This window comes from Suncus etruscus, chromosome 7 (genome assembly GCF_024139225.1).
Source record: "Suncus etruscus isolate mSunEtr1 chromosome 7, mSunEtr1.pri.cur, whole genome shotgun sequence".
Taxonomy (NCBI): domain Eukaryota; kingdom Metazoa; phylum Chordata; class Mammalia; order Eulipotyphla; family Soricidae; genus Suncus; species Suncus etruscus.
In genome coordinates this window covers 31,325,643-31,347,934 of record NC_064854.1, presented here as the reverse complement: position 1 = coordinate 31,347,934, position 22,292 = coordinate 31,325,643, and the positions used below count along the sequence as shown (strand labels likewise).

General features: G+C 38.7%; 1 protein-coding gene across 1 annotated transcript in view; it reads left to right on the top strand.

The window, feature by feature from the left end:
• The first annotated feature begins 19,490 nt into the window (after positions 1–19,490).
• SPAG6 (sperm associated antigen 6) overlaps positions 19,491–22,292 on the top strand; it is a 35,433-nt gene continuing 32,631 nt past the window's right edge. Inside the window, exons 1-2 of the mRNA XM_049777842.1 lie at positions 19,491–19,569; positions 19,650–19,745. Coding sequence (XP_049633799.1) covers positions 19,545–19,569; positions 19,650–19,745 — 121 coding nt within the window. The 5' untranslated portion in view covers positions 19,491–19,544. The remainder of the gene's footprint in view (positions 19,570–19,649; positions 19,746–22,292) is intronic.

Below are 22,292 nucleotides of genomic sequence, written 5' to 3'. Positions count from 1 at the left end.
GGCTAGCCACTTGCAAAAAAAGTGAACTAAACCCCCAGCTAACATCACGTATGAAGGTAAAATCCAAATGGATTAAAGACCTCGATATCAGACCTGATACCATAAGGTATATAGAACAACATGTAGGTAAAACACTCCATGACATTGAGACTAATGGCTTCTTCAAGGAGGAAACTGCACTCAGAGATTAACAGATAGGAATATATTAAGTTGAGAAGCCTCTGCACTTCAAAGGAAATAGTGCCCAGGATACAAGAGCCCCCCACTGAATGGTCTCACTCATCTATGGGTTTTAAGAAAAATGAAAGACATTCTTGCAATAATTTTCAGAGACAAAAGAGAGGAGGGCTGGAAGTTACAGCCCACTTCATGAACCTCACCACAAAGAGTGATGAGCTTAGTTAGAGAAATAACTACATTGCAAACTATCCTAACAATGAGAATGTATGAGGGAAATAGAAAGCTTGTCTAGATTACAGGTGGGGGTGGGGTGGGGAGGAGGGAGATTTGGGACATTGGTGATGGGAATGTTGCACTGATGGTGGTGGGTTGTCCTCTTATGTGACTGAAATACAACCACAATCATGTTTGTAACCAAGGGTTTAAATAAAAAATATTATTAAAAAAAAGAGTAGTGGGTAAGGTACTTGCCTTGTATATGGTGACCCAGATTCAAACCCCAGAATCACATATGGTCCCCCAGGTTCAATTAGATGCAAGCCCTGAGTTCAGTACTGGGACTAAGCCCTGAGCATTGCCAGGTGTGATCCACACTTAATTTTTAAGATTATTTTTTCAGTAATAAATTTATGTTTGTGTGTACTAGAGCCTTCTCTTATTACTTAAAGAAAAAGAACAATTGTTTCCACTCGGTTTGAAATACATCCTTACCAGAATCACACAGCTTTGAGTTAATATCTTAGCCATTGTTCATCAGCTTCCATGTTTTGAATCTGAATGTATTCATACATCAGAATTTAAGCACTTCCATTGCATATTGAAATCATGTTGTAATCATTTGAAGTCTATGATTAAAATGTAGGCCATAGAAATATTAAAGCAGGTAGGTGTTGACCTTGTATGAAGTTGACCTCCCCAATATCATATATGCTACCACCAAACCTGCAGGAGTGATACTAGAATGTAGAGCCAGAAGTAAGTTCTGAATACTGCTGGGTATACCCAACCCCACCAAAATAAAAAAGAAAAAATGTGTATTTATTACAGAAAGATAGCAAATCAGCCATTTTTAACAAAATATGACTTAAATCTTCACCACCATGCTAAGAATGAGTCAGAAAGAGCAAGGTGTAGTCAAAAGTGATCATGATGACTATTCATCATTACATAAGCTCTTAATATAAATAGCAACCATGAAGAAATATGAAAATCTTATTTTCTGTGTTTTTTTTTTATATTTCTTTGGTTTGGGGTGCCACACTTGCGGTTGTTCAGGGCCTAGTCTGGCTCTTTACACAGGAATGACCCCTCTGGCTCTGCTGGGAAATAGGGGTATGAAAAGAGTGTATGTGGTGTTGGAGATTAGAATAAAGATGAACAGTATAAAAGGCAAACCATAAGCTTTGTACTATCTCTCTGTACCCAGAAGTTATCTTCATTTAAAAGTCAACTCTTGGATGTATAGTTTAATATAAATGTAATTCTATTTTCCCATATGTAGCTTTTATTTTCTTTTTTCACATCATCTATATTATAATAAATAAATGTTTTTGACCTCTACAATTCAGCTCTTATTAGGGTTTTATCTTACAGAATGCTCATTTGACCTAAAAATTAAATTATTTAACTAGTCAGGATGAAGGAAATAAAACAAAGCATTTATATGCTTTTTGACTATCATGATCATCCTGCTAGTATATACTTTGAAGTATACAAATCTAGTCTTGTCATTTACTTCAGGAAGTTGACTAATACTCATGTGGTATCAGTAATTGCAGGACTTGCTTTTGTAAGTGTGCTTTAATCTATATAGTGGCTAGAAGACAAAGAAATTCTATGGCAGTATTTATAAAGACTATATAGAGGGTCTATACCTAATCAATATAGAGAGCAAATAATTTTTTCAGAACTGAATTATTTTATTTTAGATAAAAGTAAGCATATGATCGAAGGGCTGGCAATAAAATCTCAGGAACTAATGAAACAAAGACATTACGTAAAGAAGTACTCTCTCAATAACCATAAAGTATGCAACAGGATGGACCACCTGTGGACACAGGAAATGATACCCAGTAAGACTCCATGTGTTAATGCTGGTCTTGGAGATACTGAAATTCAGACAAAAACTGTGATAAAGACATGAAAGACCACCAAAAGTTCAAAGCTCTTCTGTACAATAAACTATATGTCTTTTGTCTAAAGAAAACCCATGTTACTCTGTCCAGAGTCATTTTCCCATCTAGAGAAGTCCAAATTCTCTCTCTCTTTTTTTTTTTTTTTTGTTTGTTTGTTTTTGGGTCACACCTGGCGGTACTCAGGGGATACTCCTGGATATCTGCTCAGAAATAGCTCCTGGCAGGCACGGGGGACCATATGGGACGCCGGGATTCGAACCAACCACCTTTGGTCCTGGATCGGCTGCTTGCAAGGCAAACGCCACTGTGCTATCTCTCCGGGCCCCCGAATTCTCTCTTGAAGTATTATTTGCTCTCCTTTTTCTTCCCCATAATCTTTAAATAAAACTGTTACTTCACTGTTCATCTCCTCCTGGAAGGACTGACTATTCAGGAATCTCACTCTCTTTTCCTGAAAAGAACAATTCCTCACTCTAATCTGACTTCCACAACTCCCCAAGAAGTCAATGGTCAGGTATGATTTTCCACAACAGGCAGAACAAGTGAGACTCAGGTGAAGTTTGACAACCACAATGCTGAGCTGGTGAGACAAAGGTCTGTATTGTGAAAGTTCTCTAAGCAAACTTTCATCAGTCCTGAACTTCCCCATGCCCCACAGAGGTAGTAGAAAGCAGTAGGACTACCCTCTCCAGGTTGCCTAAGTCTCTTGAACTGACCCATATATAATCTTTTATTTCTAGAGCATCTCATTGAGACAGAATTACTTATACCTATGATATGTATTCCTTTAAAGTGAAATGTACAAATCCCAAACTATTGATTTCATTTATTGACAAATACTCTGACGTTTTACACTCCATTTTCTCTGATGGTGAATAATCATCTTGTTTTGATTTGGCTTTGTGGCCACACCCAACAGTGTTTATGGCTTGATTCTGGCTCTGTGATCAGATATCATTGATATGAGATAATGGTGATCAAATATACATGCCAGGGAAACACCCTACCCACTATACTATCTCTCTGTCCCCTGAATTTTAATTCTTGTTTGCCTCTTAACAATCCATTTTTCTCTAAAACTAGGAGTTCTAACATAAGTGCAATCACTTTCATTATATATTTATAATCTTCCTTGTTTTTCAGCCTCTGATTCAATAACATTTTTTAAAAAAAATTTTGAGACCATTATGAATTACAAGTCCTTCATGGTTGGATTTCAGGCATACAGTGACAGTAAACTAGGACCATTCAGACCACCAGTGTTGACCTTTTCCCACCAAAATTTCCAGCATGCATTCTATACCTCCACCCTTTACCCCTGGACTGCCAGTGTAACAGAACCATTTTAAGTTTAGATTGTTATAGTTTCAGTCTCTTGATTCTATTGTCTTTAAATTGGTTTGGGTATTTAGTTCTAACCTTTTTTTTCTCCACCAATGCACCTGAGACCACTTGACCCTTAGGCTTCATCCTCTTTTTTTTTCTTTTCCCAATTTGTAGAAAGCTGCAGAAATATGGTGTAGAACAAAGTAATTTATGTCCCATGGTTCCATGAAAAGAGGCAGGATGTCAAAAAATTTGAAAGGGGGGGGGTTACAGGTCTTGTTTTTTGTTCATTTTTGCATAGGCATAGCAAATATTGGGGCAATTAGAAAGGTAACACCCTTGGCCAAAAAAAAAAAAAACAACAAAAAACCAGGGTGTCTCTACCCATGAAGCATAAGACCTGTCATAAGACTGACTACAGGCTGTGGGCATACTAATTGTTCAACTCCAGGGTCTTTCTTCATGGTCCCAGGAAAAGTTCTCCTCAATCACAGTTGTCACAGTCAGGCTTCTGTAATTAGAGATCTTGGGGTTTTTTGTTTTTTTGTTTTTTTTTTTTTTGCACAGATCCTATGTCGAAGCTGGGTGTCACAGAGCTTCTTTTGATTTCAAATCACCATTAGGTGGCTTGAAATAACTTGAAAGCAAGTTATTGCTGTTTTCTAGTAGTCAGGGTGTCATCTAAACCTACCCTGGAGCAAGTTGATGCCAGGGAGGCATTAGGGGCTTCCCGGTGGAAGATTGATTCTGGTGCTATTGCAGAAAACTGTGCCAGTTCCAAGGATGGAACTGTACACACACATATATATATATAAAGTTTTAATAATCTCTTTAAAGCCTATTTGTATTACACTTATTGTAGTAACCAGGCACCAGTCATTCTCTCCTTGCTGTTTTGATATCTATTGCTTTGTAATACAGTTTAAAGTTGGGGAAAGTAATGCCTCCCATATTCTTTTTCCCAAGGATTGCTTTAGCTATTCAAGGGGGGATGTGGAGAGAAAGGAACTCTTATCCACTGCTGGTGGAATGCCATCTAGTCCAACCTTTATGGAAAGTGATATGGAGATTCCTCCAAAAACTGGAAATTGAGCTCCCATACAACCTAGTTATACCACTCCTAGGGATATATCCTATGAACACAAAAATAAAATAAAAATCCCTTCCTATATTCATTGCAGCACTATTTACAATAGCAAGACTCTGGAAACAGCCAAGATGCCCTACAACAGATGAATGGCTAAAGAAACTGTGGTACATGTACACAATGGAATATTATGCAGCCGTCAGGAGAGATGAAGTCATGAAATTTTCTTATACATGGATGTACATGGAATCTATTATGCTGAGTGAAGTAAGTCAGAGAGAGAGAGAGAAAGATGCAGAATGGTCTCACTCATCTATGGGTTTTAAGAAAAATGAAAGACATTTTTGCAATAATTTTCAGAGACAAAAGAGAGGAGGGCTGGAAGTTACAGCTCACTTCATGAAGCTCACCACAAAGAGTGGTGAGTGCAGTTAGAGAAATAACTACACTAAGAACTATCACAACAATGTAAATTAATGAGAGAAGTGGAAAGCCTGTCTAGATTACAGGTGGGGTGAGGATGGAGGAGGGAGATTTGGGATATTGGTGATGGTATGTTGCACTGGTGATGGGGGTGTTCTTTACATGACTAAAACCTAACCACAATTATGTTTGTAATCAAGGCGTTTAAATAAAATATAAAAAGACATTCTCTCCTTTGTAACTATTAACAAATTTAATGGCATTATGTGTAAATTTTTGCTAGGTTTGGTTAACACAAAGGTGAGTAAAGTATTTCTAATATTAATCAAGTTTTTTTTTAAAAAACAAAGGTATAAAAATAGAGATATTGATGGAGAGAATACTGGTGAAGAAATTGATGTTGAAATGTTGGATTCCTGAAACTTAATGAATAAGTTTGACTCTTAATAATTCATAGTGATTAAAATAGAAAATTTATAGAAAAATTAACAAAACAACTGTGTTTGTTCCAAAATTATTGCTAAATAAATTTAAATACTACCAAGTATTTATTTAGATAAGATATAAAGTCAAGATTAGCAACACTTTCCACTTCCCTGACTATCCCAAATCCCAAAATGACAGGAAAAAAAAGTTGCAACTAAGCACAATGCTAGAAAACATAAGAGGGAAGCACTGATGAACAAAAATTTTAAGAAGTTCCATGTAACTGGAACAGACCAAGGAAAAGCTAAAATTAAACACTCATGAAAACTGCCATTAAAGTTGACAATTTGCAGGACTGAAATTGAGACTTGGTGGTTGGTTCTGTTCCTTCTGCCTTGCAGTCCTCTACCCATTTGTCAAACAGCAGCATCTGGGTCACTAGCTCCTAGACTCAGAGAAGGGAGGGGACAGACAACCTGGAGATACAGCACAAAACCCTTTGAAAGGAGTGTCACTCCTCTGAAGACAGATCCCTTACGGATCTGACTACCCAGCATTTCTCATCCCATGACATCAGTCACCCTCTTTATCATTAGAGGCATCTGGATCTGTTAAGTTCCCTGAGCAGTCAGGAACTTCACCAATTGTAGTCCAATTTTTTTTTAATTTCAGTTATGTGAGAGAAATTAATGTCATTGAAGGATAGACACCAAACTTAGTTAAGGGAACTAATACCTGAGAAGAGGAAATTCTCAATCAAATAAACATGTTTCTGCTTACCCTATTAGATTTGTGATTATTTATTAATAAGTAATTAAGGAAAAAAAGAACAAATGGCTGTATTCTTTTGAAATACCTCCTGATAAGAGTCATAACTGAGTTAGTAGTAGAGGCTAGAGAGATATTAATGGGGGGCTAGGTGCTTGTCTTGCATGTAGCCAACTTCAATTCAATTACCAGAACTTCCAGGAGTGAAGTTAACTTGACACAAAAATAAGGAGTAGTCCCTGAGAAAAATAGGGTGCGATTCAAACTATCACACCCACAAAAATGAGTGTAGGTTAGAGCCATAATCTAGGGGGTTAGGCCTGCCTGCTTTGTATGCAGCCAAACCTAGTTCAATTCCCTGCATCACATAATCTTCCAAGAATATCTTTTTGAGTTTGTTTGTTTTGTTTAGGGGTCATACCCACTGGTCCGCAGGACTTACCCCTAGGTTTGCACTAAGATATCACTCTTGGCAGGCTCAGGGGCTATATGGGATGTTGGGGATCAAACCTAGGTCAGAAACATGCAAAGATAAGCACCCTACCCTCTATGTTATCATTCCACTTGCCTCCCCATGCAACTCTGAGTGCATCTCTGGAAGCCCCAGAGTATTGCTTATGAGGTGTGGGTAATTTTGGGCATCACCTAGCCTAAGCAGCACCACAGTTTTGGATCTTGTCATTAAACTTTTGGACACGCTAATCAAAAATCACTACCCAAGGGGCTGCAGCAATAGTATAGTGGGTAGAGCACTTGTCTTGTACTTGGTTGGCCCAGTTAAACAAAAGAGTTTCCCTCTAGCCCCTCAAAGAGAGAGAGAGAAGGAAAAGGTAGAAGAAAATGTCTATATAGGGTAGAGAAAATACAAAATTTTATATCTCAAATGAAACAGAGGCATCTTAGTAGAACTACTTATTATAGAATCCATTTGAGCCACTATATCTACCATATTTTAATGAAATAACCTCTAAAATTACAGAAATGTAAAGATTATTAAAGTGACAATAGGCAAATAATTAATAATTTGGTTTAAAGATCCTCATCCTCCTACCTCTGTACCCATGTCTGAGTAGAGTTCATGGCCTCTGGGAGTCCATTTTAGCTGTGAGTGAGATATATAGCCTTGGCTTACAGCACTTGTCAAATGTAGAAAACAACTAAATTACACCTACATACCTTGCATAAAGCTAACTCTGCATGGGGCCGGGCGGTGGCGCTAAAGGTAAGGTGCCTGCGCTAGCCTTGGACGGACCGCGGTTCGATCCCCCGGTGTCCCATATGGTCCCCCAAGCCAGGAGCAACTTCTGAGCACATAGCCAGGAGTAACCCCTGAGCGTTACCGGGTGTGGCCCAAAAACAAAAAACAAAAAACAAAACAAAGCTAACTCTGCATCACATTGTTATCCAAGAATCTGTTTGTTTGTTTTGTGCCAAACCCTGCAGTACTTGGGGAATTATTCTTGACTCTGCACTCAGGAATTACTTCTGGCAGTGCTAGGGGAACATATCGGATGCCAGAGATCAAACTCTGGTGAGCAGCATCGAGACAAATGCCCTACCAACTATACTATTGCTTCAACTCCAAAGACTTCTTATAGGTAGTAGTGGATAATGTCTTTATTTCTACAAACTCAGCTGAGTGAAATATATGGTGAGAGAATTTTGTTTGTTTGTTTGGGGGCAAGAAAAAAAAATTCTCTTCCTGTGGTGCTATCACTATAGCCTAGAAGCGCAGGACAAGCATCCAGAGAAAAGAGGCCTCCCCGGCACACACTTTGGTTTGGGACCCAAGAGCCAGTGAAGCATAGCAGCTCCAATCCTCTCCATGGACACACAGATAACACAGATTTTAGACTTAAAAATTATGAGAAAGATATGGATATTTCTTAATAATTAAGAGACATGTACAACAGGAAGAAATCACACTCCTAGACATATGTGCACCCAATGAGGGACCAGCAAAATATTTAAAACAACTGCTGACAAACGTGAACATATTAAAAAATGACAACACAATAATAGTAGGAGACTTCAACACTGCCTTGTCACCACTTGATAGATCAACCAGGCTGAAACCTAACTAGAATACACTAGTATTGAAAGGAGCAGTGGTTTAGTAGATATACCATATTTTCCAGCATATAAGATGACTTTTTAATTTTTTCTAATTTTATGAAGACAAAGATGCAAAGATGCAAAGATGCAAAGAAAAATGTTGGCACTCCAATATCTAACTTTATTACACATATACTGTTAACCTTTGAGGGTTCTACTCTTTTTCTCTTTCAGTTTTTAAATTTCCATTTGGTGTGCGTTAAAAGAGAGGTAGTCTTATATGGTGAATATAACCCAAACCCCATATTTTAAGGAAAAGTAGGGGGTCGACTTATATGCCCAGTCATCTTATACACCAGAAAATATGGTATATAGTGCTCTCCATTCCCAGAAAACTAGATACAAATTTTTCTCCAATATCACTCCAGCTCTAGTGATAGAAATTTTAAGAGGAGATATCAGAGGAGAAAATGATGGACTGCTTGAGAAGTACTGAACAGAAGGTAAATGGTCTCTACACAGAGATAGGAGGGAGATAAAGGAAATGTGACTAAATGCCAAATAATGCTTTGTCTGCTTAGTTTTATCTAGACTAACTGTGGAAAAGAAAAAGAGAAATTAGATAAACACTTCTTTCTCAACCATACTGAGAGTTTCCAGTGCTATTTCTCTCCTCACTTTTGTGGCATCTGGCAGGATTAGAAGATCTGTGCAATGCCAGGAATCAAGCTTGGGGTTTGAAGTCTGTGCTCTAAACCTTGAGCAAACTTCCTGGCCCCCAAATTCTTGTAATAGAACGATACAAAAAATGTTGAGTGTAATTAGAGGAAGTTTCTTATTCTTCTAGTCCTACACCAACATTAATCCACTGGATAAGCCTTTCTCAACTCTAGGCCTTATGGACTTGTTTGCTGCAAGATATTCCTAGTGGGACACAAGGGACACAGGTATAATTGCATAAATGGGGCCCACCACAGAAGACTAAGGAAGGAAACAAGGTCCAAAGTGGAGCCATGGCCAGAAAAAGATTGAGAACCACTGATCTAAGAACTAGATTTATTAGAATCAGATTCACTCAGAGAAAATCTGTTCCTGAAGCACATGCGTGTTTTCCTATATAAGCCCATGAAGTGACTGCTTTGTGAGCAAATTATACTGAAGTTCTTTGAGATGGGAAAAAATATGCTGATATGTGCTAAAGGTGTTAACCTTACATATGTGCAAGAGGCCCCAAATTTGTCTTTGCTCCCTTATGTTGTAACCGAACACCTTCATTCTGACATTTCATTGTAATGTATCGAATTCATTCTCTGTAATGTGGAGATGTAAGTTACTCCATCTATGAGCTCTAAATATGATACAGATGCCAGTAGTTTTAAAGTACATGAATAACAAACTCAAGAGGTAGTTTGGAACATGCAGAGAAAAAGAATGGAAGCCTCCAAAATGCTTTAATTTTAAAAGTAGGAAATGAGCACCATCTTGTGGTTGTTTTAGTAAAGTCATTCATAAACCATAACTTCTGCAAGGCCAACATGATAAAACAAAACAAAACTCATTTAAAATATTGTTATTCCAATTTTTTTATTTATTTATCTAGTTTTTGTCGATTTCTTTGTTTTGCTGTAGATATTGAACTTGTCTCCATTTATATTTTTTTTCTTCTTTTCTTTTCTTTATGTGCTCTGCCATGATTTTTTTTTATCTCAAGACCATGGCTTTTATGTGGTGCTTATCTTTATTGTTGGAGTGCTCATTGGATATTTTATTTGACACTTCTTTTTGTACTGTTGGGGTGTTTCACCTTCTTTTTCCCCTTTGTCTCTCAAACCTAGGATGAGAGCCTCTAGAAGGACTCTGCCCGTTTTCGGCGTATTTGATTTTTACCCCAGTATATTGCTTTTCTCTTCTTCACACAATACCACATAACTTGAACTATCTAGTCCCGCCTCCCAGTTATAGGGGGAAATAAGGGAGGTACCAAGACCAAACAGGTCTAAGTCCACTAAATAGTAAGGTAGGCACAGAGGGGACCACTTATTCTAGCAGCCCCAGGGGTGAGGGAAAAGGATATGGGAGGTAGGACGGAAACGGAGGTGGAGGGAGGACAATTCAGTGATAGGAATTCCCTGATTTTGTGTTAATATGTACCTAAAATATTATTGTCAACAATATGTAAGCCACTATAATCAAAATAAAAATTATGTTAAAAATATTGTTATTCACAGAAGGTTCAGTTAGTACCAACCAACCTGATAAATCCTCAGATAACTTTTGTAAACCACTGATAAAACAATTGTCATGAATTTATTTTCATTGATCTATTTTTTGAGATTTCCATTTGCCATTGTGTTGCAACAAGCAACATGAAGTTTTGCTGCTGCTAAGTGAGTGGGCATGAGTGATGAGTGGGAAACTAAGGATTTGGTGGACAAAAGGTGACACTGGTGGTGGGATTCGTATTGGAGCATTAAGTGCCCAAAACAACAGTATTGTGAACAACTTAAGGTTCAAATAATTTTGGTTTTGGCTTTTCAGCCACACTCAGTGACGCTCAGGGGTTACTCCTGGCTATGCACTCAGAAATCGCCCCTGGCTTGGGGGACCATATGGGACTCTGGGAGATCAAACTTCGGTCCGTCCTAGGCTAGCTTGTGCAAGGCAGATGCCTTACTGCTAGCACCACTGCTCTGGCCCCTAAAATAATTTTTTTAAATAGACTGTCCAAAAATATCAATATTCTCCATATAAACTAAAAAATACCAACAAAATAAAGCATTGTTATTGCAAATAATACTGTTAATGGGGCTCACTGGACAAAAGCTTATCTTGCATGTATAAGGCAATAAGTAGATTTTAAAAGGCTGAAAATAAAATAGTAAAGATATTTTCACTAACCTCTTCAAGTACACCTACAATCTGGACATTTGTGAAAATGATTTATGTGGCCACATAAAAACATGACTGATATTTATTAAAAGTGATTGCCAAAGATTAAAAAGTTTTCTTAATTTTAGAAGTAGGGCTTGATCTGCCTTTCAAAAGCCCAATTAAGTGCATTGTTAAAAGTGATCATTTGGCCAAGACATGGTCAAGGTTGACTGAACTAACTCCTCTTGCTAAGCTTTGATCTTGAAAACTCTTCGGACTGGTAGCAATGGTTCTCTGACTAGAATGAATTTTGTGGCGAAGTGTTCAAGACATACTTTTCTTTCCATCTCACTGGTTAATCAAAGCCGGTTTGATTAAATGTCAATGAACTTCCAGAAACATAATCTACAACAATTGTGTTCTCAGCAGGTATTGTGGTAACTCTATACTACAGTAATTCTGTCATTCAATCTCTTGAACAGGGTAGGAGAAGTAGCTCAACAGAAGAGTAGGTGTAAGCCCTGAGCATTTCCAGGTGTGTCCCCAAACTAAACAAAACAAAAAATGCTCATTTACCCAATAAGGAGAGATATGATTCTAAACAATATGTTAAAAAATAAAAGCAATATATGGGCTGGAGAGATAACATGGAGGTAGGGCATTTGTCTTGCATGCAGAAGGACGGTGGTTCAAATCCCAGCATCCCATATGGTCCCCGAAGCCTGCCAGGAGTGATTTCTGAGCATAGAGCAGGAGTAACCCCTAAGTGCTGCCAGGTGTGACACAAAAACAAACAAACAAATAAAAATAAATAAAAGCAATATAAGATGGCAAGAGCACAAATCAAAACCTCACTGATAGTCTAGCAGAGGCATTGGCAAAACACACCCTCGGATGCTGCTGAGGATGTAAATAGATGCAATATGTATGAGTATTAATTTACCAATAAATCTAAAAATTGAAAGAGAACATCCTCTGAGTCAATAGATGGGCACTGCTTCCAGAAGCTGCTTTCTGAGCTGTGGGATTGTGAAGACCTTGTCATCCTCTCTGAATCACATCTTAGTATCCCTAATGGTGCTCTTAGGGAAGAGCCAAGCTAGAGATAAACATAGCAGCCAGAGCTGTTCTTCCCCTTTAGAGAACTGGTGGTGGCCCCCCTCTGAAGACGCCATCAATAAGATAAAGGGATAAGCAAATTGTGATTATATATAAAAGGATATTTAGCCTTAAGATGAAATGACATGAAATGTGCTACCATGTAGATTATGATTTCACTTAGATAAAATCTGAAGAGGGAAATTCATAGAGCAGATTAAAATGAGGTCACTATTGCTAAATTATTGAGTTTCTAAATGGGGTATGGTGCATATTTGGAAAGAATAGACTTGATTGCAATCACAGCCACTGAATTGTATGTCAACCTAAAAATAATTAAAATATCATATTTTATGTTATAGACAATACATATTTACCAGAAATATTTTAAAGAGACCCCTCGAAAACCTTTATGATGAAAGGGTGTTTCACATTAAGACTGTCCTTGACAGGACTTTGAGGGTGGAGGTCTTGCCTGAGGAACAGAGGACAAAATATAAGGAGGACAATTTCTATCATGAACCATACCTCAGTGAGTATGTCCAGAAGATCTTATATCCCAGGCCCGTGGTAGTACAGGGGTTAAGGCACATGCCATATACACAACTGAGTAGCAGCCAATTCAATACCAGTCACTGCTTAAAGTCCCCTGAGCCCATGGGGACCCCAGTAATATCCATTATACATGACCACAACCAATGTTACTCAAAGCTTACTCCTGGTTTTATGTTCATTTCTAGTGAACTCACAGGGTAAAATTCAACAGTGAAAACTTCTGGCCTTAAACCTTTCTTTATGGGGAATTTTTTTTTTTTTTTTAGAATTGTCTTCCCTATCTTGTAAAAGTGACCTCTAAGTGTTCTAAGAATCTTTTTTCTTCTTGTAATTTCTTTAACTTGTCTCCTGAGAAATTCAGCAGGGTTTATTTGATTAGCCTTATCTAGTCTAGTGTTGAGTGACCCGTATTTAGGCTTCATGGTAAGTATTGCTGTTGTGCTTGTGAAGAATCTGCTAGTGAGATAATGAGATTCTTAAGTCTGTGTAAGAGGAAGTTCTCCAAATTTGTTTTTAAGATCTTTATATAAGCACCATGTTTACAAACATGTTTGCAGTTGGGTTTCAGTCATAAAAAAACACACCTCTTCACACTGCAACATTCCCACTTCTACCACCAATGCCCCTATGCCAGATGTTTTTCATTACTGATGTGATTCTTTTTCTTGTTATATATCTGATATGTTTCTATTTCAGCCTGAGGAAGTTCAGGTCACATATATTTCCAGAAATTTTACATTTCTGTTCAGGCCATCAAATTTGTTGTTATAGGTTATCTATATTTCCTTATGTTTTTTGTTTATCAGTTTTTGTTTCATTTTGTTTTGTCTTTGGGGCCATAGCCAGCTGTGCTTACGGTTTACTCCTGGCTCCTTGCTCATGGATCACTCCTAGCAGCGCTTAGTGGATCAAACCTGAGTCAGCTACATGTAAGGCACCTAAACTCTCCTCTACTATCTCTTGGGCTTTTAATTCCTTACGTTCCGTTTTAAAGTGTCCCCCCTCATGCATATTTGATCTAGTTTTTGTGTTTTTTATTGTTACTTTATTGTCATTTCTAGATAAGTTTATTAATTAAAATTTTAAAACATTTTTGTTGAAGACCAGAATTTACAATATTTTAGTTATACTTTTCATAGATACAACACTCCAACACCACAACCACTTCTTTACTTCTACTGGGTCCTCAGGATCCCTTCCCCACCCTCCATACTCCCATGGAAGGAAAGTGTCAGTTTCTAATTTTGTTGACATTATTTAGAGAACCAAATTTTGGGCTTGTTTGCTATTGTTTTTCACAATTTTCTTTCTTTCTGTTCTAAACTGTGTCCTCTGAGTTTGGTCTTATGTTAAGATATCTTTTCATATACAACTAAAATTTACCTCTGAACACTGTTGTCACAAAATCCCATGTTAAATTTTTTTCATTTGTATTTACTCTGATTTCTAATTTTCCTTTGGTTTATTGGCTGCTTTTAAAAAATGATTTTTTAGCTCTGAGCATTTTATATTAGAAAAAGAAAAATAAGAAAGAAAGAAGAATCGGGCGTAGGCAGTCCATCTTCCCTGGCTCCTTGCTTGCAGCACCCTCACCCAACACCTTAGTCCCTGGGTCCCCCTGTGTTCCTGGGACAGGAAAAGGCCAGGGAATGAAGTCCAAGACGCTGGGTTTGGCCAGTGGGGCAGGCATGGACCACCTCCAGGGGTCCAGTGCCAAGCAGCCACAAGCTGAATCCGAGGAGTATCCGACTATGGGGGAGTTGGGGAAGAGTCTGGTGGGCGATGTAGAGTCTCCTGCTGCGACATCATCACGAAGAACTGGCCAGGTGGAGTGGCCTGTCCCAGAAGGGCTTCTGAGCCCTGGGTGATGACCACAGCTGCTGTGCTCCCTGACGCCTTGCCCCTGGCCCCGTCATCCACTGAGCTGCCAGGAAAGTAGGTGCAGTGCTTCTCAGCAGCTGTCCCCACCGTGTCCACGGCGTCATCACTGGTGAAGACTCTTTGGATCACTGCTTGGGTAATGGACTGGGTGGCGGGGTAGCCACTGATGGCTCTGGTACTCTCATCTGGCCATCCAGCTGGCCTTTGGACACCTGGATTACCCGTACATCACCTGGCCCCCATTCCCCAATTCTCAGTGCGGAAGACGTACTTGACGTTGGAGTCAGGGAAGGTGGCGGTTTCTTGGATACTGGGCCACATTGGTGGGGTCCTCCCCAGTCGCTACCGCACCTTTCTGGATTTGACTGTTTAATTGTATGCTTAATTTTCTTTTGTTTATTTTCCATTTCCCCTCTAGTATTTAAATGTATTCGGTTGTTGGTTGCAAATCAGTTAGTAGAATTTCAATCTTTAAGTTTTCAGAATTGTTTTGAGATTTCCCGTGTATAATGTGTTTCAGATGTGCTTTGAAAAATAAGCACTTTTTAAAATAAGTGCTATTGTTGGGTAGAGTGTTCTGTATATCTATGTAGGGTTTAATTAGTTCAGTGTTATTTCCTCTATTCCTTTAAGATCATTTGCCTAAATGTCTGATACTTGTTTGTTTGGGGAACACACCTGGCTGTGTTCAGGGATCACTCCTATTAGGGCTCAAACCCAGATTGGCAGCATGCAAGGAGAATGACCTACCTGCCACATTATCACACTGGCTCCTTAAACCAATTACTTTTAAAATAACAGTTAAAAATGAGAGATCTCTGTTATTTTGCTGTTTGTATTATTTGTACCTTACTATGTGTGCCTAATTTTAATCCATACATTTTCTCTTGAAAACATTTTTGGTACTAGAGATCAAACATGTTTTTACACACACAAAGTATTCATTCTACCACTGAGCTACAACTCCAGGTCCTATGAGTTTATTTTTAATATTTTTGTGGAAGATAATTTGACACAGTTCTTCTTTCCTTCTGTGATTTTTTAAAATTTATCCTTGTGATTACTGTGGATACTCCATATACCATCCTAGACTTAAAATGGCCTGTAACTATTTCTTTTCCTATCTATAAGACCCATCTAGCCTTGTTTCCTTCCCGTAGTCCCCTTGTCCTATCAGTTGGCCACCAGTTCTCATGCTATGGTTCATTTATGTGATTTTAATATCTGTTCCCCTTTGGAATATTTTGGAGGTTAACAAAGTCCCATATAGGCCTAGTAAAGGAGCCCTGATCAATGTAAACTGATAATGGCTATGCTTCATAAAAAAAAAAAAAACATGCTGTTTCTGTACATTGCTGTTTCCCCCATTATCACCATCATACATTACCTCTTTACACACTGTATTCCCTATTTTTTATTTTTAATTCTGTAAAAAATAAACTTATAAACCAAACGTACAATAATTCTTGATTTTGTGTTTACCTCTACTAAAGATGTATCTTCTTCATGTCTTTTAGTACTTTTATTATTCTTCAACACACTTATATCGCCCTTCTCTCTTAGAATTTCTTATAGAAACTGAAGCAAGAATCTTAAAGAAGTGTCAGGACAAAAAGAAATGTAGGAAAAGCAGCTTTATTAAAATGTACAAGCAGAGGCTTGGCACTATGCACATTCAAAGCACTGAGCCCCAAATGACACTTCATTTCACTTTTACACCCTGGCAGACAGGCTGGCAGAAAGAAATAAAAGCAAAGTTAACATGACAAAAATATAACTCTTGTTCAAGCAACTTGATCAGACAAGATTTTTTTTTGCTTTTATTTTCTAGTAACTTTGTGATTTAAGACCCATTCACCTTTACACAACTCCTAGAATGGGCCACTTAGAGGTGTTGCCTTGAATTTCCCTGCTTTGTTCCCTCCTCTTTAAGCTTTGCACACAAATAATTTGCCCTGAAGTGAGTCATACTAAAATGAATTACAAACTGCAACTTAATCTGCAACAATGAATTTCTGTACCCTAGTATTATGCATGGCTCCTCTATGAGAAATGCTTAAATAAATCCAAAGAATGGGGTAAGATGACTTCACAGCCAGGCCTGATGAGCCTTGTGCTTCTTAGCTGGTTCAAAGTCTCCCTCATCACACCTGAATAGTGTAAAGGCAGCATTGCTTTGGGTTTTTAAGGAGACACTGGATCCTCCCTGCTGCGCAATTAACAGATCCAGGTGTTATCAGTTTTAAACTATGACTGAGGCCCAAGGAATCACTTTGGTTCTATATAGTGTTCAGAGCCTTCTGGATGTCTTCATCTACCTTTACAGCCAATTGGGTCAGAGCTATTCTGACCATATGCATCACAGCAGTAGCGCCCAGCCCTTTGCCATTCACAGCACCTACTACTGGTGTAGAGAGAATCTGCCTGTCTGGCTCACAACTTTATGAGCCCAGCCTCCTGACCAATACCAAAAGATTGGGGATCAGGCTAGTGCAGCCATGAAAAGGACATTGTAAACAAAAAGGCTTGCAACTGCAAGTGTCTAGTAGGTCCTAGAGTGACAGATCAGATGGACACCACGTAAAGTACCAGAATTCAGCTCTATTCAAGGTTAAGTGTCCAACCTGCAATACTTTATCTCTGACCCATTTGTTCTAAAGTTTTATAGATGGGAAAGTTGCTGACTATAGTTTTGTTTTCTCTCCTCCTATAACAGGGTGAGACAAATGTTGTTAGTCATTTTGCATAAGAACAGTAAAAAAAAAAGCTCATGCCATAAACACACCCTTTTATTGCTTTTTTACTTATTTTAAGAGTTTACTAATGTATTAATGACTTATGGAATATAATAATTTCCACAAATATACTTGCTACTGAGCCTTCTCTTCTTTCTTTTTTCTTCTCTTCCATTTTATTTTTTATTTTTTTTATTTTTCTAATTAACTTTGCTTTCTCTTATCCTGAAATAAAGGTATTATGATCAGTTATGTTGACTATGTGATGCATTTTCTTTAAATTAAGAAAAAAGTTCATCCATAATAAAGGTATTATGATCAGTTATGTCGACTATGTGATGCATTTTCTTTAAATTAACACATTAAAAAATTTCATCCATAACTTTAAAATTGAACTGAATGGTTTAATTTGCGCCAGGATTAAAAGGTCAGAGCAGTGTCGCTTTTCTTAGGGACATTTCATCTTACTCCCTAAACTACAAGCCTCGAGCGAGTTTCTTTTAGCTTTTCCCAATCCTCTAAGATCTTTGTCAATTGCTTGTTTTTTGGGTTTTTTTTTTTTGGGGGGGGGTGTTAATTTTTCCAGTAGTTCTATTACTTGTGGGCTCAGGCATTCTCATGTCAAAGCTACGGTGGCATGATGCCTGCCCAGGTCCATTCAGACTCTTGGTGGGACCCACATTCTGAAGTATGTGGAATTAATGTCAACCTACATAGGGAAATTGAAGCTTACATTGATATTATGGATGCCATGGTTTTTATCAGGACCCATCTACAACACTAACATAATCAATGCAAAAGCAAATCATTGTCTTGCCTTCCTGTGTCTGTTCAAACAAGACATTGCTACGAAGCAAATAACACACAAAAGGCATCCAGGAGAGAGAAAAGCAAACCTCTCAGTGGAAAGTTGGCAGGTATGGTCTGGTTAATGACTCCCTTTTTCTCCCCAAGATTTCTCAAAGTGCTGACTAGGCCACAAAATCCAAAGAAAACACAAGAAACTTATAGAGAACTTTGAGATCAACATCAAATACCTATGACGATCAACACCAAAGTCAATTATGCAGGACACCACCACATTGTGTGACAGAGAATAAATCCACAGCTAGAAAAGCAGCAGAGATCTGAAGAACCCCAACATGTGTTCCTCAAGCTTCTGCCACACATCGACTGGCCAGTTTCCATAAAGTTGCCAGAGTAGGGACGTCATCTGGGCCAAATGCAGGGCAGGTCACCTAGATCTGCTGATACTTTCTGGAGCTCCTTTGCATTCCGACCACATGTGTGCTGAATCTAGGGAATTTGGTCACAACTTTAAGAGCTGAGGGTTGAACTATGGGATATGGTTCCTTCCAGGAGAGCCAGAAGATTTTTTCTTACGCCTTTGGTTATTCATCACTGTCGCTGGGAAACTCTGAACTGTTTTTCTGTCTCCCAAGCAATAGGACTGCAGCAGCTGGGGGGGGGGGGGGGTCTGAGACAATGGTGGCTATGGAGAAAGGTTTGCCACTGGCCTCTGCAAACCCAATCTCCACCATGACTTCTAAAGCAAGCAGAAAAAAAGAAGTTAAAGCTGCTTAGTCATTTATGGGAGCCCTAGCGCCGGTGCTGACACAGCACTTCCCACCCCTCTTCCGGTTCTAACTACACTTTCTTCCAGAAGGAGCAGCAGCCACATCAGCCCAGAGTTCCTGGCTTGGCTGGGATGCAGAGGGGAGACGATGGCCCGGGAAGAGTAGGCTAGAGAGTCCCAGGCGGACACAGAAAGAAGGCGAAGCCTCAGTAGCGTCCTTTGACCCCAGAAGTCCCGCCCACTCAGCCACAACGCCACATCGGATTGGCTGTTGGACCACAGGTTTCCGGTTCCGGTCGGTTGCCCGGGAGACGCAGACACACAGGACCTGTGCCCGTTGCCCTGGAGACGCGCGGACGCTGAGGACGTTAGCAGTGACCCATCAGCGATTCGGCCTCCGGGCGGTGGGCGCTGGGCTTAAGGGCGCCATGAGTCAGAGACGGGTGCTGCAAGGTAGGGCCGGGCTGGATAGAGTCGGGCTGCTGCTGCTGCTGCTGAGCACGGCTTTGACTGACGGTGCGTGTGTCCCGCAGTGTTCGAGCAGTACCAGAATGCCCGGACCCAGTTCGTGCAGATGGTGGCGGAGCTGGCGACCAGACCCCAAAACATCGAGACGCTGCAGAACGCGGGTGAGCCCTCACCCCGACCCCGCGTGGCTCGCCCCTGGGCGACTCCCCCTCCTGCCCGGGCTCCTCCCATCCCAACCCGAGCCTAACCTCAAGGCCCCTGTTGTCCAGCAACCTGCTATGGGGTAGAGGGAAGGAGGGCTTCTGGTTTTGTTTGCTTGTTTTTTTGTGGGGCACACCCGGCGCTCTCAGGGGTTACTCCTGCCTCTGCGCAAAGAAATTACTCCTGGCAGGCTTGGAGGACCCTATGACAGCGATAGATCCCGGGTCTGCAAACGCTTGGCTATTGCTCCTGCCCACTCTTCCAAGTTCTTGACATGTAATATTAAAGATCTAGGTGGAATAACCCAGGAGGTATTGCTTATCCCATTGTATTTCAAAACATAAACTATTTGGGGGAGAAGAGATACTACAACGTGTAAGGCACTCGCTTGCCTTGCATGCAACTAACCCCTGAGGAGTAATTCACTGTCAGATATGGCTTAAAAAAAAAATAAAAGTCACTGACTTCACATAACATAACAAAGGAGAAAAATACCAGGATCATTAGAAGTTAATGATTAGGAAAAGTATCAAACATAAAACATACATGTAAAGCATTTCAGTATATTTATACTTTATATTTTAATTATATTCAATATAATTATATACAATATAATTATATTAATTAATTAATGTATTTGCTTTGAAAGCTGTTAATAAAGTTAACTTTTTTCCCAGAGTATAGATTTATTTTAAATGATGTATATTATTACTAAAAATATCAAGTTATATTAACCATCAAAACTAATTTCAAAAATGCATAGACAGATACACAAAGAAGATTTACAAATTGCCAATAAGCACATGAAATGTTTCATTCACCATCATTTGTGCTAGGGAAAAAATAAAAATCATTATGAGATACCATTTTGTATTGTTGTTTAGGCTGCCTCTTAATAAGAAAAACTATTGGTCAGGATATAGAAAAATTTAAACCCTTGTACTTTCTGATAAGAGAATGAAAATGGTGCTACCTCTATGAAAAAGTTTAGTGGTCCTTATAAAATTATGTTTTTATCTTTCTACAAGTATATCTAGAGCCCTAAATTGTACATTTAAATTGTTAAAATGGAAATTTTTTGTAGTGTGTATTTTATAAGTGAAATTTTTTTAAAAATCACTAATAAAGCCATTTGCAAAGAAGAGATCAACTACTTGTTTTCTTTTCCCAAATATTTTAATTTTTAACTTATTTTTTATTAAGGTAGCATGATTCACAATAGTGTTGATGTTTATACTTTTGACATACAAAATCACTACACCACTGCACCATTACCCAGGTGCCAAAAATTCTCCACCACTGTCCCTCAACACTCCCTGTTAATTCTCCACCACTGTCCCTCAACACTCCCTGTTTGTTTGCATCAACTCTCCTGGCCCTGACCTGCCTGTTCACCTTAACTTCTGTTGTCAAGAATTCAAAGACTTATTTTCAGTGGAATGTGTCTGTTCTCTTGCTTTCTGAGAGATCACACATTATTTGTTTTTACTCTTACATGACTCACATTTATTCCATCTAAGTTGTAACAAAAGTAAGATTTCATTTTATCACTGAGTAGTATTCTATTGTCTCCATATATTATTAACTACTAATCCATTTGGGTATTTTCATATCTTGGCTATTATAGTGCTTCGAAGAACGTAGGGGAGTACATATACTATTTTAATATACCAAGGAATGGAAATGTTGGGTCATATGATATAATATAAATATATACATATATATTTTAGAAATTACCATACTTTTTTCCCCAGGTGGCAGTTCCACTAACAGTGTGGATGAGGATTATTTTCACCACATCCCTGTCATGAATGATTGTATTCAGCCCTTTTGATAGACCATCCCACTGGTGTGAAGAATTTCCATTGACCTTTTGATATGCATTTTCCTGAAATCATGATGAAAACTTTTCCATAAGCCTGTTGTATTATCTCTTGGAAGAAATGTTTGCTCAAATACTTCTCTTCACATTTTTTAAAAATAAAAATTTTAATTGAATCTCCATGAAGTACAAAGTTGTTGATAATTGAATTTCAGTCATGATATCTAACACCCACCCATTCACCAGTGCACATTTCTCACCACAAATGTCCTCAGTTTGCTTCCTGACCCCTAACCTTTCTCCTACCTACCTCTATAGCAGACAACCTTTTCTCTCTCTCTCTCTCTCTCTCTCTCTCTCTCTCTCTCTCTCTCTCTCTCTCTCTCTCTCTCTCTCTCTCTCTCTCTCTCTCCCTCCCTCCCTCCCCCCCTCTCTTGCTTACTCACTCTTTTTTCTCTTCTAAATACCATCTTCACATTTATTGATGAGGCCATTATTGAGTTTGTAAATGCTTTATCTTGGATATTTTGTTACATGTATGGTGTATGAATTTTCTTCCATTCAGTAGATTGTCTTAATTTTAGCCTTTTTTATTTCAGTCCAAATGCTTTATTGTTTGAATGACTCCCATGTTTATTTTTGCTTTTGTATTTTTTAAATAGTGGGTTGACTTATTGAGGACACC